Source organism: Salvelinus sp. IW2-2015, linkage group LG4q.1:29 (genome assembly GCF_002910315.2).
Source record: "Salvelinus sp. IW2-2015 linkage group LG4q.1:29, ASM291031v2, whole genome shotgun sequence".
Lineage (NCBI taxonomy): Eukaryota > Metazoa > Chordata > Actinopteri > Salmoniformes > Salmonidae > Salvelinus > Salvelinus sp. IW2-2015.
The window spans coordinates 89,915,900-89,929,161 of record NC_036842.1 but is presented as its reverse complement, the minus strand read 5'-3'; the positions used below and the strand labels follow the sequence as shown (position 1 = coordinate 89,929,161).

Genomic DNA, 13,262 nt, shown 5'->3' with positions numbered 1-13,262 from the left:
AAGCAGACAGACAGACCGACCGACAGACAGGCAGAGAGACAGACTGACAGAGAGACAGACAGGCAGAGAGAAAGACAGACAGACAGAGACAGACAAATAGGGAGATAGACAGAAGGAATAGTGTAGGTATCTCCTTAAAGGTGCAATCTGCAATGGTTACAGCTATTCAATGGTTGTTTCAATTAATAATATATTATAGACCCATTGGAGTACAGATGACAGATTCTGGTTTTAAATGTCATCACGATGCAAGTTACAAACCAATTGCCTCCTAACTCATGGAGAGACATGAGATAAAAAAATGCTGCCTGTTACTATGGTGATGATTTCGCTGCTTGCATGGTGTTGCTATTCCTATTATCGGCACAGGTACTGTTATATACTGTATATAAAAGGAGAGATCTGGAGAGCGAAATGTAACATTATCATGTATCCTATTAACGACGGCAAAACAAAAACCCAGTCCCTAGTCACTGGGTGGCCGTGTCTAGTTATTTGACCTCTGAAGTGAAGGACCATAGGATTTGGCAAGATAGCACAAATGTTTTTTTTTTTTTTTTCATTTTTCAAAATCAAACATTGCTAACAGYACATGCCATTTTTACCTACAGACAGATGGGTAGCAACAAAATAGTTCCCTGCATGATATAGGCCTCATTATGGTCCAATCAGAACACCTATTTACTCGTCTATTGTAATCCCATGGCACCTGTGGTTTGTTGCATCATGTGGGCTAGAAGACAGACACTACAAAAGCYACTGGACTTTAATTACAGTTCAAATTGCAGAAAGTGAAAGGGGGATACCTAGTCAGTTGTACAACTGAACGTATTCAACTGAAATGTGTCTTCCACATTTAACCCAACCCGTCTGAATCAGAGCGGTGCGGGGGGCTGCCTTAAATCGACATCCACGGCGCCCGGGGAACAGTGGGTAGAACGACAGATTTTTACCTTGTCAGCTCGGGGCCAAACTATTCCTCAGAGACGTTCCACATGGTTTCTACAGCATTCTGTGCACAAAATGAATTCCACTTCTTCACGCCCCAGAATCCAACATTGGATAAGAGCGCCACACTCAATGTCATGGCATGTGAAGAAGCCTGCCAGTACCTGCATTAAGAATGACACCATGTGGTCATACGRAGAAATGCAAAATTTGAAGAATTGCTGTGTAATGGAACATAACTGTGCTGCATAGTGCCTGACAGACCTTTAAATTGACTAAATACTGTGTATTACAACACCAGGAAGACATTACTTCTTAAACATTCTACCTACCCTTGGATTTTTTATATTTTTTATTTATCCTTTATTTTACCAGGTAAGTTGACTGAGAACACATTCTCATTTGCAGCAACAACCTGGGGAATAGTTACAGGGGAGAGGGATGAATTAGCCAATTGTAAACTGGGGTTTATTAGGTGACCGTGATGGTTTGAGGGCCAGATTGGGAATTTAGCCAGGACACCGGGGTTAACACCCCTACTCTTACAATAAGTGCCATGGGATCTTTAATGACCTCAGAGAGTCAGGACACCCGTTTAATGTCCCATCCGAAAGACGGCACCCTACACAGGGCAGTGTCCCCAATCACTGCCCCGGGGCATTGGGATATTTTTTTATTTTTTTAGACCAGAGGAAAGAGTGCCTCCTACTGGCCCTCCAACACCACTTCCAGCAGCATCCGGTCTCCCATCCAGGAACTGACCAGGACCAACCCTGCTTAGCTTCAGAAGAAAGCCAGCAGTGGTATGCAGGGTGGTATGCTGCTGATTTTTAAGTCTTATAAAGACATTATGAAGGATCATACATGTCTTCAGCAAATAATAAAGCATTTTACCTGTCAGCTTTAAGTAAAGTGTTACTGGAACGTTTACACTAGGCTTTAGACTAAGTAAACGCTCTGCGCTGGATTCTTGAACATTCTAGTAGGCTCCACTTGAGCATTCTACATGAGGTGTTTCTTGAATATTATCCACTAGACTTCTGGGTGCCAGTCTGTTAAATCTCTTGCCAACTCCTTATGGGAGAGGACTGTGGACATGGGAGAGGAAACTACTTATTTTGGGCTGTATGACTCCATACTCCTCAGACAATTCAAATCCAAATGACAGCAAAAAAAAAAAAAAAATGACACAATGCTTCTTTATCCAAACATTTCAGATTCATTTAACAAATTCAACTTCGGTTTTGTTAAAATATTTCCGCTGTATTTTCATGAATTAAATGCATCAAAACAAAATAAACTAAGACAAAAGTATCTTAGGGTAAAAGGGTGAGAATTGCACACAGAACAATCAATGTAAAAAACAAAAATGCACAATGGAAGATAGAAGTGGGATATGAACCTGAATCATGGAAACAAGGAGAGATGTGTACAGAGAACTTGGGTACAGATGATGACCAACTGCCATCCTAAAAAATGGAAAGAGTAATGACATTTATGTGTAGTTAACAGACTGTTAGGCTTTAATATATGAAATATCAGCAAAATTAGATACCTTYACAATGAGCACAGCTACTGTTTAACTGATTGGAAGACAATCTATATRAAAAATAAAAATACAAAAACTTATTTGAAAATATAACCATAAATTACAGAAAATCATTTAAGTTAAAAACCAATMATCTGGAAATGGATTTAACAAATTAGAATAAAAATCCTAAGAACAAAATGCATGTGGCTTGGTTGGAAGTTGGTATTTACACACAAAGGCAGTCACCTTTATATACAATCCCCTACGTATTTATTTGGACGGGGAAGCTAAAACTTTTCAATTTGGCGATATGCTCCAGCATTTTGGATCAAATATTTTATATGCGGTGACTACAGAATGTCCTATTTTATTCGAGGGTATTTTCATACATATCTGTTATACCGTTTAGAAATTAATGCACTTTATGCATTTAGTCCCCCCATTTGAAGTTGTCATTACAAGTACAGTATTTGGACAAATTAACTTAAGTGTGTTACATTTAGTCAAGTTTGGTATTTAGTACCATATTCCTAGCACACAATGACTACATCAAGTTTGTGACTCTACAAACATTTGCAGTTTGTGTTACAGATTATGTTGTGCCCAATAGAAATTAAATGAATGATAAACAACGTTGTGTAATTTTGGAGTCTCTTTTATTGTAAATAAGAATAGAATGTTTTCTGAGCTACATGAATGTGGATGCTACCATGATTACAGATAGTTCTGAATGAATCGTGAATAATGATGAGTGAGAAAGTTAGCGGCATAAATATCATAACACCTTATAAAAATGCTAACCTGTTTTTGTTAATGGTTAGAGGTTAGCATGTTTTAGGGGCATGATCTTTGTGAATATAACTTTCTCACTCATTATTCACGACTCAAGTCATGATTATCCGTAATCATGGTAGCATCCACATTAATCTAAAATATTCTATTCTTATTTACAATAAAAGTGACTCCAAATTGACACAATACATTATTTACCATAGCTTTCTATTGGACACAACATGATCAGAAACACAGCCAAAACAAACTGCAAATGCATCCAACTCGCTTGTAGAGTCACAAGCGTTATGTAGTCATTGTGTGCTAAAAATATGGGAACAAATAATCAACATTTGACTAAATGTAATACACTATAAGTGAATTTGTCGAAATTCAAATGGGCGGACTAGATACATAAAGTGCATTAATTTCTAAACGGTATAACAGATATGTATGAAAATACCCTCAAATAAAACAGGACATTGTGTAGTCACCGCATATAAAATATTTGATCTCAAATCCAAAATGCTAGAGCATAGAGCCACACTAAAAGTTTAAGCTTCACTTTCTCAATAAATACGTAGGGGATTATACATTACACATTTAAGGATACTGCAGCAGAAAGCCGAGRGGGGGAATTTTAAACAGGCAGAATCTGAATCTGTCATTCAGTTTGATATTATTGACCTTATTTTATGTGACAATACTAGCCTGGTTCCCAGATGTGTTGTCTTGCTGTCTCCAACTCAAGACAATAGCCATCGGAATTGGCAAGAGCACACACAGATCTGGGACCAGGCTATGACAATACTAAGGTAAACAACAATAATAATATGAGGATGGATGAATGTAGACTTCTCTCTATACCCTGTTCTCTTTGACAACATTGAACTCAACAATTATCTGTTTGAAGCCATGATGATTGAAAAGCATAATCTYCGTGACAACATCAGAGCACCTGAACATTCCTTCCTGAACGCTGGGCTCTCACATCAACAGAGGCTGCGTCCCGATTATCTACCCAAGTGTGCACTTGCAAGTGCACACTCCAAGAGATTGTTCAATCCATGAAAGGGACTGTGATGTGGAGTGCTAGTGCACACTGACARAAGGGTAGAAAACCAGGACGCAGACTTAAAAGCACCCCCCTCCCCAAAACACTTTACAGAAGGGAGGGGAAGGAAGCGTAGTAACCATGGAACCCACAGAATGGCGGTTGGACATGTGCTGGTTAAAGAGTCTGTATTTCTTTGTTTCCTACAGTCATACACGGGCGTTATCATATCATTGGCTCATCATGTCATTCACTAAAGTCATCAGGAGGTGTGAATGTCTCATCTGTCATGTTTTTACACTTTTCTTTCTTTCTTTCTTTGTTTGTTTACAGCAGTGCCAGGAGTGTCCCAAGAGGATGGCTTGAAGAARCAATCAGTCCAGCAAATGAACAGTCCTAAGTCCAAAGTGAGCTTTGTTTTGCATAGTCTCTCTCAATGCACTTTGTGTTTCCTCTTCTTGTGTTTTTTGTCCTTTTTCTTGCCGGCACACTTCACACAGAACCACTGCTGGTCCTCGGGAGGGGCCGAGACCATCCCGACACAAGGCCTGGGGGGAGAAAGACGGAATCAGTGAGTGATAAAAAGGAGGGAAGATGGAATGATCAAATAGAGATACATAGTAAGAGTAGATCAGCTTTCCACAGAGTAGCATAAGTTGTATTCTTTAGGTTACAACCTGTCAATGTTCCAACTAGTATAACAGCAATAACTGGTCAATGTTCCTCACTATGGTTCTACAGTAATAACTAGTCAATGTTCCTCACTATGGTTCTACAGTAATAACTAGTCAATGTTCCTCACTATGGTTCTACAGTAATAACTAGTCAATGTTCCTCACTATGGTTCTACAGTAATAACTAGTCAATGTTCCTCACTATGGTTCTACAGTAATAACTAGTCAATGTTCCTCATTATGGTTTCTACAGTAATAACTAGTCAATGTTCCTCACTATGGTTCTACAGTAATAACTAGTCAATGTTCCTCACTATGGTTCTACAGTAATAACTAGTCAATGTTCCTCACTTATGTTCTACAGTAATAACTAGTCAATGTTCCTCATATGGTTCTACAGTAATAACTAGTCAATGTTCCTCATATGGTTCTACCAGTAATAACTAGTCAATGTTCCTCATTATGGTTTACAGTAATAACTAGTCAATGTTCCTCATTATGGTTCTTACAGTAATAACTAGTCAATGTTCCTCACTATGGTTCTACAGTAATAAACTAGTCAATGTTCCTCATTATGGTTCTACAGTAATAACTAGTCAATGTTCCTCATTATGGTTTTACAGTAATAACTAGTCAATGTTCCTCATAATGGTTCTACAGTAATAACTAGTCAATGTTCCTCACTATGGTTCTACAGCGAATAACTAGTCAATGTTCCTCACTATGGTTCTTACAGTAATAACTAGTCAATGTTCCTCATTATGGTTTTACAGTAATAACTAAGTCAATGTTCCTTCCACTATGGTTTCTACAGTAATAAACTAGTCAATGTTCCTCATTATGGTTCTACAGTAATAACTAGTCAATGTTCCTCATTATGTTCCTCATTATGGTTCTACACGTAATAACTAGTCAATGTCCTCACTATGGTTTTACAGTAATAACTAGTCAATGTCCTCATTATGGTTCTACAGTAATAACTAGTCAAGTTCCTCATTATGTTTTACAGTAATAACTAGTCAATGTTCCTCACTATGGCTTTAACAGTAATAACTAGTCAATGTTCCTCATTATGGTCGTTACAGTAATAACTAGTCATGCGTCCACTATGGACAGCAATAACTATCAATGTTTCCTCACTATAGGCGTGATGGAGTTGTAGATCGAGCGAGCAGTCGATATATACTAAGCGAATGGTCCTCATTGATGGTTTTACAGATAACTAGTCAAGTTCCTTTCATATGTTCCTCATTATGGTTCTTACAGTAAATAACTAGTCAATGTTCCCTCACTATGGTTCTACGAAAAAGTCGCAATGGCTCACTATGGTTCTACAGTAATAACTAGTCAATGTTCCCATTAGTGGACATGAATAAATCATGCGAGATGTCCTCACTATGGTTCTACAGTAATAACTAGTCAATGTTCCTCACTATGGTTCTTACAGTAATAACTAGTCAATGTTCCTCACTATGGTTCTACAGTAATAACTAGTCAATGTTCCTCACTATGGTTCTACAGTAATAACTAGTCAATGTTCCTCACTATGGTTTACAGTAATAACTAGTCAATGTTCCTCCACTTATCGTTTACATAATAACTAGTCAATGTTCCTCACTATGGTCTACATAATAACTAGTCAATGTCCTCATTATGTTCTTACAGTAATAACTAGTCCAATGTTCCTCATTATGTTCTACAGTAAATAACTAGTCAATGTTCCTCATTATGGTTCTACAGTAATAAAGCTGTCAATGTTCCTCACTTATGTTCACAGTAATAACTAGTCAATGTTCCTCATATGTTTTACAGTAATAACTAGTCAATGTTCCCTCACTATGGTTTTACAGTAAAACTAGTCAATTCCTCATTTATGGGTTCTACAGTAATAACTAGTCAATGTTCCTCATTATGGTTCTACCAGTTAATAAACTATCACCTCAATGTTCCTCAAGTTTACAGTAATAACTAGTCAATGTTCCTCATTATGGTTTTACCAGTAATAACTAGTCAATGTCCTCAGAGTCAGCATAACTACAAGTTCCTCACTATGGTTCTACAAGTAATAACTAGTCAATGTTCCTCACTTCTGTCTACAGTAATAACAGATCAATGTTCCCACTTATGGTTCTCCAGTAAATAACTAGTCAATGTTCCTCACTTATGGTTTACAGTAATAACTAGTCAATGTTCCTTCACTAGTGTTCTACAGTAATAACTAGTCAATGTTCCTCATTATGGTTCTACAGTAATAAACTAGTCAATGTTCCTCATTATGGTTCTACAGTTAATAACTAGTCAATGTTCCTCATTATGGTTCTACAGTAATAACTAGTCAATGTTCCTCATTATGGTTCTGACAGTAATAACTAGTCAATGTTCCTCACTATGGTTCTACAGTAATAACTAGTCAATGTTCCTCATTATGGTTCTACAGTAATAACTAGTCAATGTTCCTCACTATGGTTTTACAGTAAATGAATGAATGAATAAACAAATATATGAATTAATCGATGGATGAACAAAATTAACAAATGAATAAATAAATTAATTAATGGTTGGATTAATGAATCCAAACCTCTCTCTTACCAGTGGTACCAGTCATCACAGTCATCACAGCCAATCATGGGACTACCGTCGTCAGGCTTGTTACAGCCAGGACAGATCCAGACCTTGTTTCCCCACTCATCACGGACCTACAGGGGAAACAACATTAGCAACAAGACAATCAGGAGTACAATAAGAATATGCATCACATAAAATAAACGTGTTTATTATGTATGCCTATGTACACCGAGTGTACAAAACATTAGGAACATCTGCTCTTTCCTAGGTGAAAGTTATGATCCCTTCTTGATGTCACTTCTTAAATCCAGTTCAATTCGTGTAGATGAAGGGGAGGAGACGGGTTAAGAACGATTTTTAAGCCTCGAGACAATTGAGACAAGGATTGTCTGTGTGCCATTTAGAGGGTGAATGGGCAAGACAACCGATTTAAGTGCCTTTGAATGGGGTATGGTAGTAAGTGCCAGGCAATTTGTGTCATGAACTGCAACGCTGCTCAACAGTTTCCAGTGTGTATCAAGAATGGTCCATCACCCAAAGGACATCCAGCCAACTTGACACAACTGTGGGAAGTATTGGAGTCAACTTGAGCCAGCATTGACGTGGAATACTTTTGACACCTTGTAGAGCCCCGATGAATTGAGGCTGTTCTGAGGGCTAAAGGAGGTTCAACTCGATATTAGTGAGGTGTTCCTAATGTTTGGTATACACAGTGTATATCCATTACCTGTTACTATCCGGAGCAATGGAGAACATGCTCAAGACTACGCATGCTGCAGTTGTGTTTCTTCAATAAAAACATATTTCAAAACACATAGGAGTAGAAAGACATGGAGCTGGAAACGTATATCTCCCTCACTGACTTTAAGCATCAGCTGTCAGAGCAGCTCACCGATCATTGCACCTGTACACAGCCCATCTGTAAATAGCCCAATAAAATACTTAATCCTAATATATACATACATATATTGCTCCTTTTCACCCTGGTATCTCTACTTGCACATTCATCTTCTACACATCTATCACTCCAGTGTTTTTATTGCTAAGTTTGAATTATTTCACCACTATGGCCTATTTATTGCCTTACCTCCCTAATCTTACTACATTTGCACACACTGTATGTAGATTTTTCTATTGTGTTATTGACTGTACGTTTGTTTATTCCATGTGTAACTTGTTTGTGTCGCACTGCTTTGCTTTATCTTGGGCCAGGTCGCAGTTGTAAATGAGAACTTTTTCTCAACTGGCCTACCTGGTTAAATAAAGGTGAAATAAAAATGTAAAAAATGAGATGTATATGAGTGATTAAGGGGGTCCCTCAGGAAGACAGAATAGTCAGGAGAGATACATGAGTACTAACGTGCGGTGGCACTCACCACATATGTCTTGACAGTTTCCGTGACCACGCTGCGTACACATGTTTTGCCGGAGGATGCGGGGGACAGCATGGCAGGGGGAGGGCTGTCAGGGGGAAGATGGGATGCAGGAGGTGCCAACGAGGGTATTGGAGGGAGGATTGGAGGTGGCGGCRGCAGCTGAAGGCGATTGCCGGGTCCAGATTTGGTGGCGGGGGTCTTGGGAGCTGGCATCTTAGGCGGTGGCAGCGGCTCGGAATTCACGACSACCTTGCTGATAACTCTGGAGATAGGCAGAAAGAGAGAAAAAGAGGGAAAGAGAGAGAGAGAGCGAGAGAAGAAGAGAAAGAGAGACATCAGAACAGAGCCAATGAGAAATGACTTCATGCGGGTCAAAATAAGAGTCCCTGAACCACATAGGACCAGCCACAGCACTTGTTTTGTACATCTATGTATAATTATTCCTGTGTCAGTGTGTGCTATACATGTTTGATGCAGCTGAATGCCACAGCCAAATTAAGTTAAAGGTRCAATATGTAGAAATTRCTCAGCATTTCCTGGTTACTAAWATTCGAATAGTTCGCTTAATTTCAATTTGTGACAAAACAAGCAATGTATAGTGTAGATAATCATTGTACCATCTAAACCGCTGTGAAATCTATTTTCAATCACCAAAAATATTGTATTTTCAAAAGTTTGAAGCTGGTGTACAAAATCAAAAGTAAAAGACACAAAAACGTAACTAAAGAACGGGCAGCATAGAAATTGTGCCACATAAAACAGATTTACCTACATACACCAGTCAATAGTTTGGACACACCTACTCATTCCAGGGTTTATCTTTACATTGTAGAATAATAGTGAAGACATCAAAACTATGAAATAACACATATGGAATCACGTAATAACCAAAAGTGTTAAACAAATCAAAATATATTTTTTATTTGAGATTCTTCAAAGTTTTCACCCTTTGCCTTGATGACAGCTTTGCACACACTTGGCATTCTCTCAAACAGCTTTATGAAGTAGTCACCTGGAATACATTTCAATTAACACGTGTGCCTTCTTAAAAGTTCATTTGTGGAATGTCTTTCCTTCTTAATGCGTTTGAGCCAATCAGTTGTGYTGTGACAAGGTAGGGATGGTATACAGAAGATAGSSCTATCTGGTAAAAGACCAAGTCCATATTATGGCAATAACAGCTCAAATAAGCAAAGAGAAACAACAGTCCATTATTACTTTAAGACATGAAGGTCAGTCAATACGGAAAATGTCAAGAACTTTGAAAGTTTCTTCAAGTRCAGTCGCAAAAACCATCAAGAGCCATGATGAAACTGGCCCTCATGAGGACCACCACAGGAAAGGAAGACCCAGAGTTTCCTCTGCGTTCATTAGAGTTACCAGCCTCAGATTTCACCCCAAATAAATGCTTCACAGAGTTCAAGTAACAGACACATCTCAATATCAACTGTTCAGAGGAGACTGCGTGAATCAGGCCTTCATGGTCAAACTGCTGCAAAGAAACCACTACTAAAGGACACCAATAAGAAGAAGAGACTTGCTTGGGCCAAGAAACACGAGCAATGGACATTAGACAGGTGGATATCTGTCCTTTGGTCTGAAGAGTCCAAATGTGAGATTTTTGGTTCCAACCGCTGTGTTTTTGTGAGACGCAGAGTAGGTGAACGCATGATCTCCGCATGTGTGGTTGCCACCGTGAAGCATGGAGGAGGAGGTGTGATCGTGTCACCAGCAAAGCACCGTCTGATTTATTTAGAATTCAAGGCACACTTAACAAGCATGGCTACCACAGCATTCTGCAGCGATGACCTGGCCTCCACAATCACCTGACTTTAACCCAATTGAGATGGTTTAGGATAAGTTGGACCGCAGAGTGAAGGAAAAGCAACCAACAAGTCCATGCGCCGAATACAACAGGTGGAGACCATGAAATACATACTTACAAGCCCTTAACCAACAATGCAGTTCAAGAAACAGAGCTAAGAAAATATTTACTAAATTAACAAAGTATTTTTGTAAAGTAAAAAAGTAACAAGAAAATAACATAACAATAATGAGGCTACCGGTACCGAGTCAATGTGCGGGTTTACAGGTTGGTCGAGGTAATTTCTAAAGTGACTATGCATAGATAATAAACAGCGAGTAGCAGCAGTGTAAAAACAAAGGGGAGAAAAAGAGAAACTATTTACATTGATAACAATGTAAATAGTCCAGGTGGCCATTTAATTAATTGTTCAGCAGTCTTATGGCTTGGGTGTAGAAGCTGTTAAGGAGCCTTATGGTTCCTAGACTTGGCAATCAGGTACCGCTTACCGTGCGGTAGCAAAGAGAACAGTCTATGACTTGGATGACTGGARTCTTGGACAATTTTTTGGGCCTTCCTCTGACGCCACCTATTATATAGGTCCTGGATGTCAGGAAGCTTGGCCCCAGTGATRTACTGGGCCATACGCACTACCCCTGAGCAGTTGCCATACCAGGCGTTGATGCAACCGGTCAGGATGCTCTCGATGGTGCAGCTGTAGAACCTTTTGAGGATCTGAGGACCCATGCCAAATCTTTTCAGTCTCCTGAGTGGGAAAAGGTGTTGTCGTGCCCTCTTCACAACTGTCTTGGTGTGTATGGACCATGATAGTTTGTTGGTGATGTGGACACCAAGGAACTTGAAACTCTCGACCCGCTCCACTTCAGCCCAGTCGATATTAAATGGGGGCCTGTTCGGCCCTCCTTTTCCTGTAGTCCACGATCAGCTCCTTTGTCTTGCCCACATTGAGGGAGAGGTTGTTGTCCTGGCACCACACTGCCATGTCTCGGACCATCTCCCTATAGGCTGTCTCATCGTTGTCGGTGATCAGGCCTACAACTGTTGTGTCGTCAGCAAACTTAATGGTGTTGGAGTTGTGCTTGGCCACATAGTCGTGGGTGAAAAGGGAGTACACGAGGGGACTATGCATGCACCCCCGAGGGGCCCCAGTGTTGAGGATCAGCGTGACAGATGTGTAGTTGCCTGCCCTTACCAGCTAGGGTCCTTAGCTTAGTGATGAACTTTGTGGGCACTATGGTGTCGAACGCTGATCTGTAGTCAATGAACAGAATTCTCACATGTGTTCCTTTTGTCCAGGTGGGAAAGGGCAGTGTGGAGTGCAATAGAGATTGCATCATCTGAGGATTAGTTGGGGCGGTATGTGAATTGGAGTGGGTCTAGGGTTTCTGGCATTATGGTGTTGATGTGAGCCATGACCAGCCTTTCAAAGCACTTCATGGCTACCGACGTAAATGGGGCGGCAGGTAGCCTAGTGGTTAGAGCGATGGACTAGTAATCGAAAGGTTGCAAGATCGAATCCCCGAGCTGACAAGGTAAAACAAATCKGTTGTTCTGCCCCTGAACAAGGCAGTTAACCCACTGTTCCCCAGTAGGCCGTTATTGAAAATAAGAATTTGTTCTTAACTGACGTGCCTAGTTAAATGAAGGTAAAATAGAAAAATGCTATGGGGCAGTAGTCAGTCTGCTACGAAAAGACTCTGCTATGGGGCAGTAATCATTTAAGCAGGTTACCTTCACCTTCTTGGGCATAGGGACTATGGTGGTCTGTTTGAAACATGTAGGTATTACAGACTCGGTCAGGGACAGGTTGAAAAWGTCAGTGTAGACACTTGCCAGTTTGTCCGCGCATGCTTTGAGTAGTGTCCGTCCTGGTAATCCGTCTGGCCCCGCGGTTTTGTGAATGTTGACCTGTTTAAAGGTCTCGCTCACATTGGCTACGGAGAGAGTGATCACATAGTCGTCCTGAACTGCTGGTGCCCTCATCCATACTTCAGTGTTGCTTGTCTCRAAGCGAGCATAAAAGGCMTTTAGCTCATCCGGTAGGCTTGCGTCACTGGGCAGCTCACGGCTGGGTTTCCCTTTGTAGTGCTCAGCATATGTGGGAACTCCTTCAAGACTGTTGGAAAAGCATTCCAGGTRAAGCTGGTTGAGAGAATGCCAAGAATGTGCAAAGCTGTCATCAAGGCAAAGGGTGGCTACTTTGAAGAATCTAAAATATATTTTGATTTGTTTAACACTTTTTTGGTTACTACATGATTCCATTTGTGTTATTTCATAGTTTTGATGTCTTCACTATTATTCTACAATGTAGAAAACAGTAAAAATAAAGAAAAACCCTTGAATGACTAGGTGTGTCCAAACTTTTGACTGGTACTGTCCAATGCCGCTCTGACATATATGTATATATATTCTTAATCCATTCATTACTTATATTTAGGTGTATTTTGGAGTATATGTTGTGAAACTGTTAGATATTACTTGTTGATATTACTGCACTGTCGGAGCTAGAAGCACAAGC

At 39.9% G+C, this 13,262-nt stretch overlaps 1 protein-coding gene and 1 long non-coding RNA gene across 5 annotated transcripts in view; one reads left to right on the top strand and one right to left on the bottom strand.

Annotated features, from left to right (window-relative positions):
* Positions 1 to 750: 750 nt before the first annotated feature.
* The window catches only part of LOC111962786 (transcription initiation factor TFIID subunit 3), a 17,687-nt gene continuing 5,175 nt past the window's right edge, over positions 751 to 13,262 (bottom strand). For 2 of the 4 annotated variants that reach the window (XM_023986103.2, XM_023986102.2), the window contains exons 5-7: positions 8,920 to 9,181; positions 7,568 to 7,674; positions 751 to 4,852 (exon numbers count right to left, since the gene is read on the bottom strand). In XM_023986103.2, coding sequence (XP_023841871.1) covers positions 4,738 to 4,852; positions 7,568 to 7,674; positions 8,920 to 9,181 — 484 coding nt within the window. In that variant the 3' untranslated portion in view covers positions 751 to 4,737. Of the gene's footprint in view, positions 4,853 to 7,567; positions 7,675 to 8,919; positions 9,182 to 9,815; positions 12,887 to 13,262 lie in introns of those variants that run through there. The other 2 variants (XM_070443234.1, XM_070443235.1) reach the window with 2 other exon arrangements.
* LOC139027610 (uncharacterized) lies at positions 4,786 to 8,833 on the top strand. The gene is made up of 2 exons (XR_011479744.1): positions 4,786 to 4,875; positions 7,571 to 8,833. It is a non-coding gene; the product is annotated as an uncharacterized lncRNA (long non-coding RNA).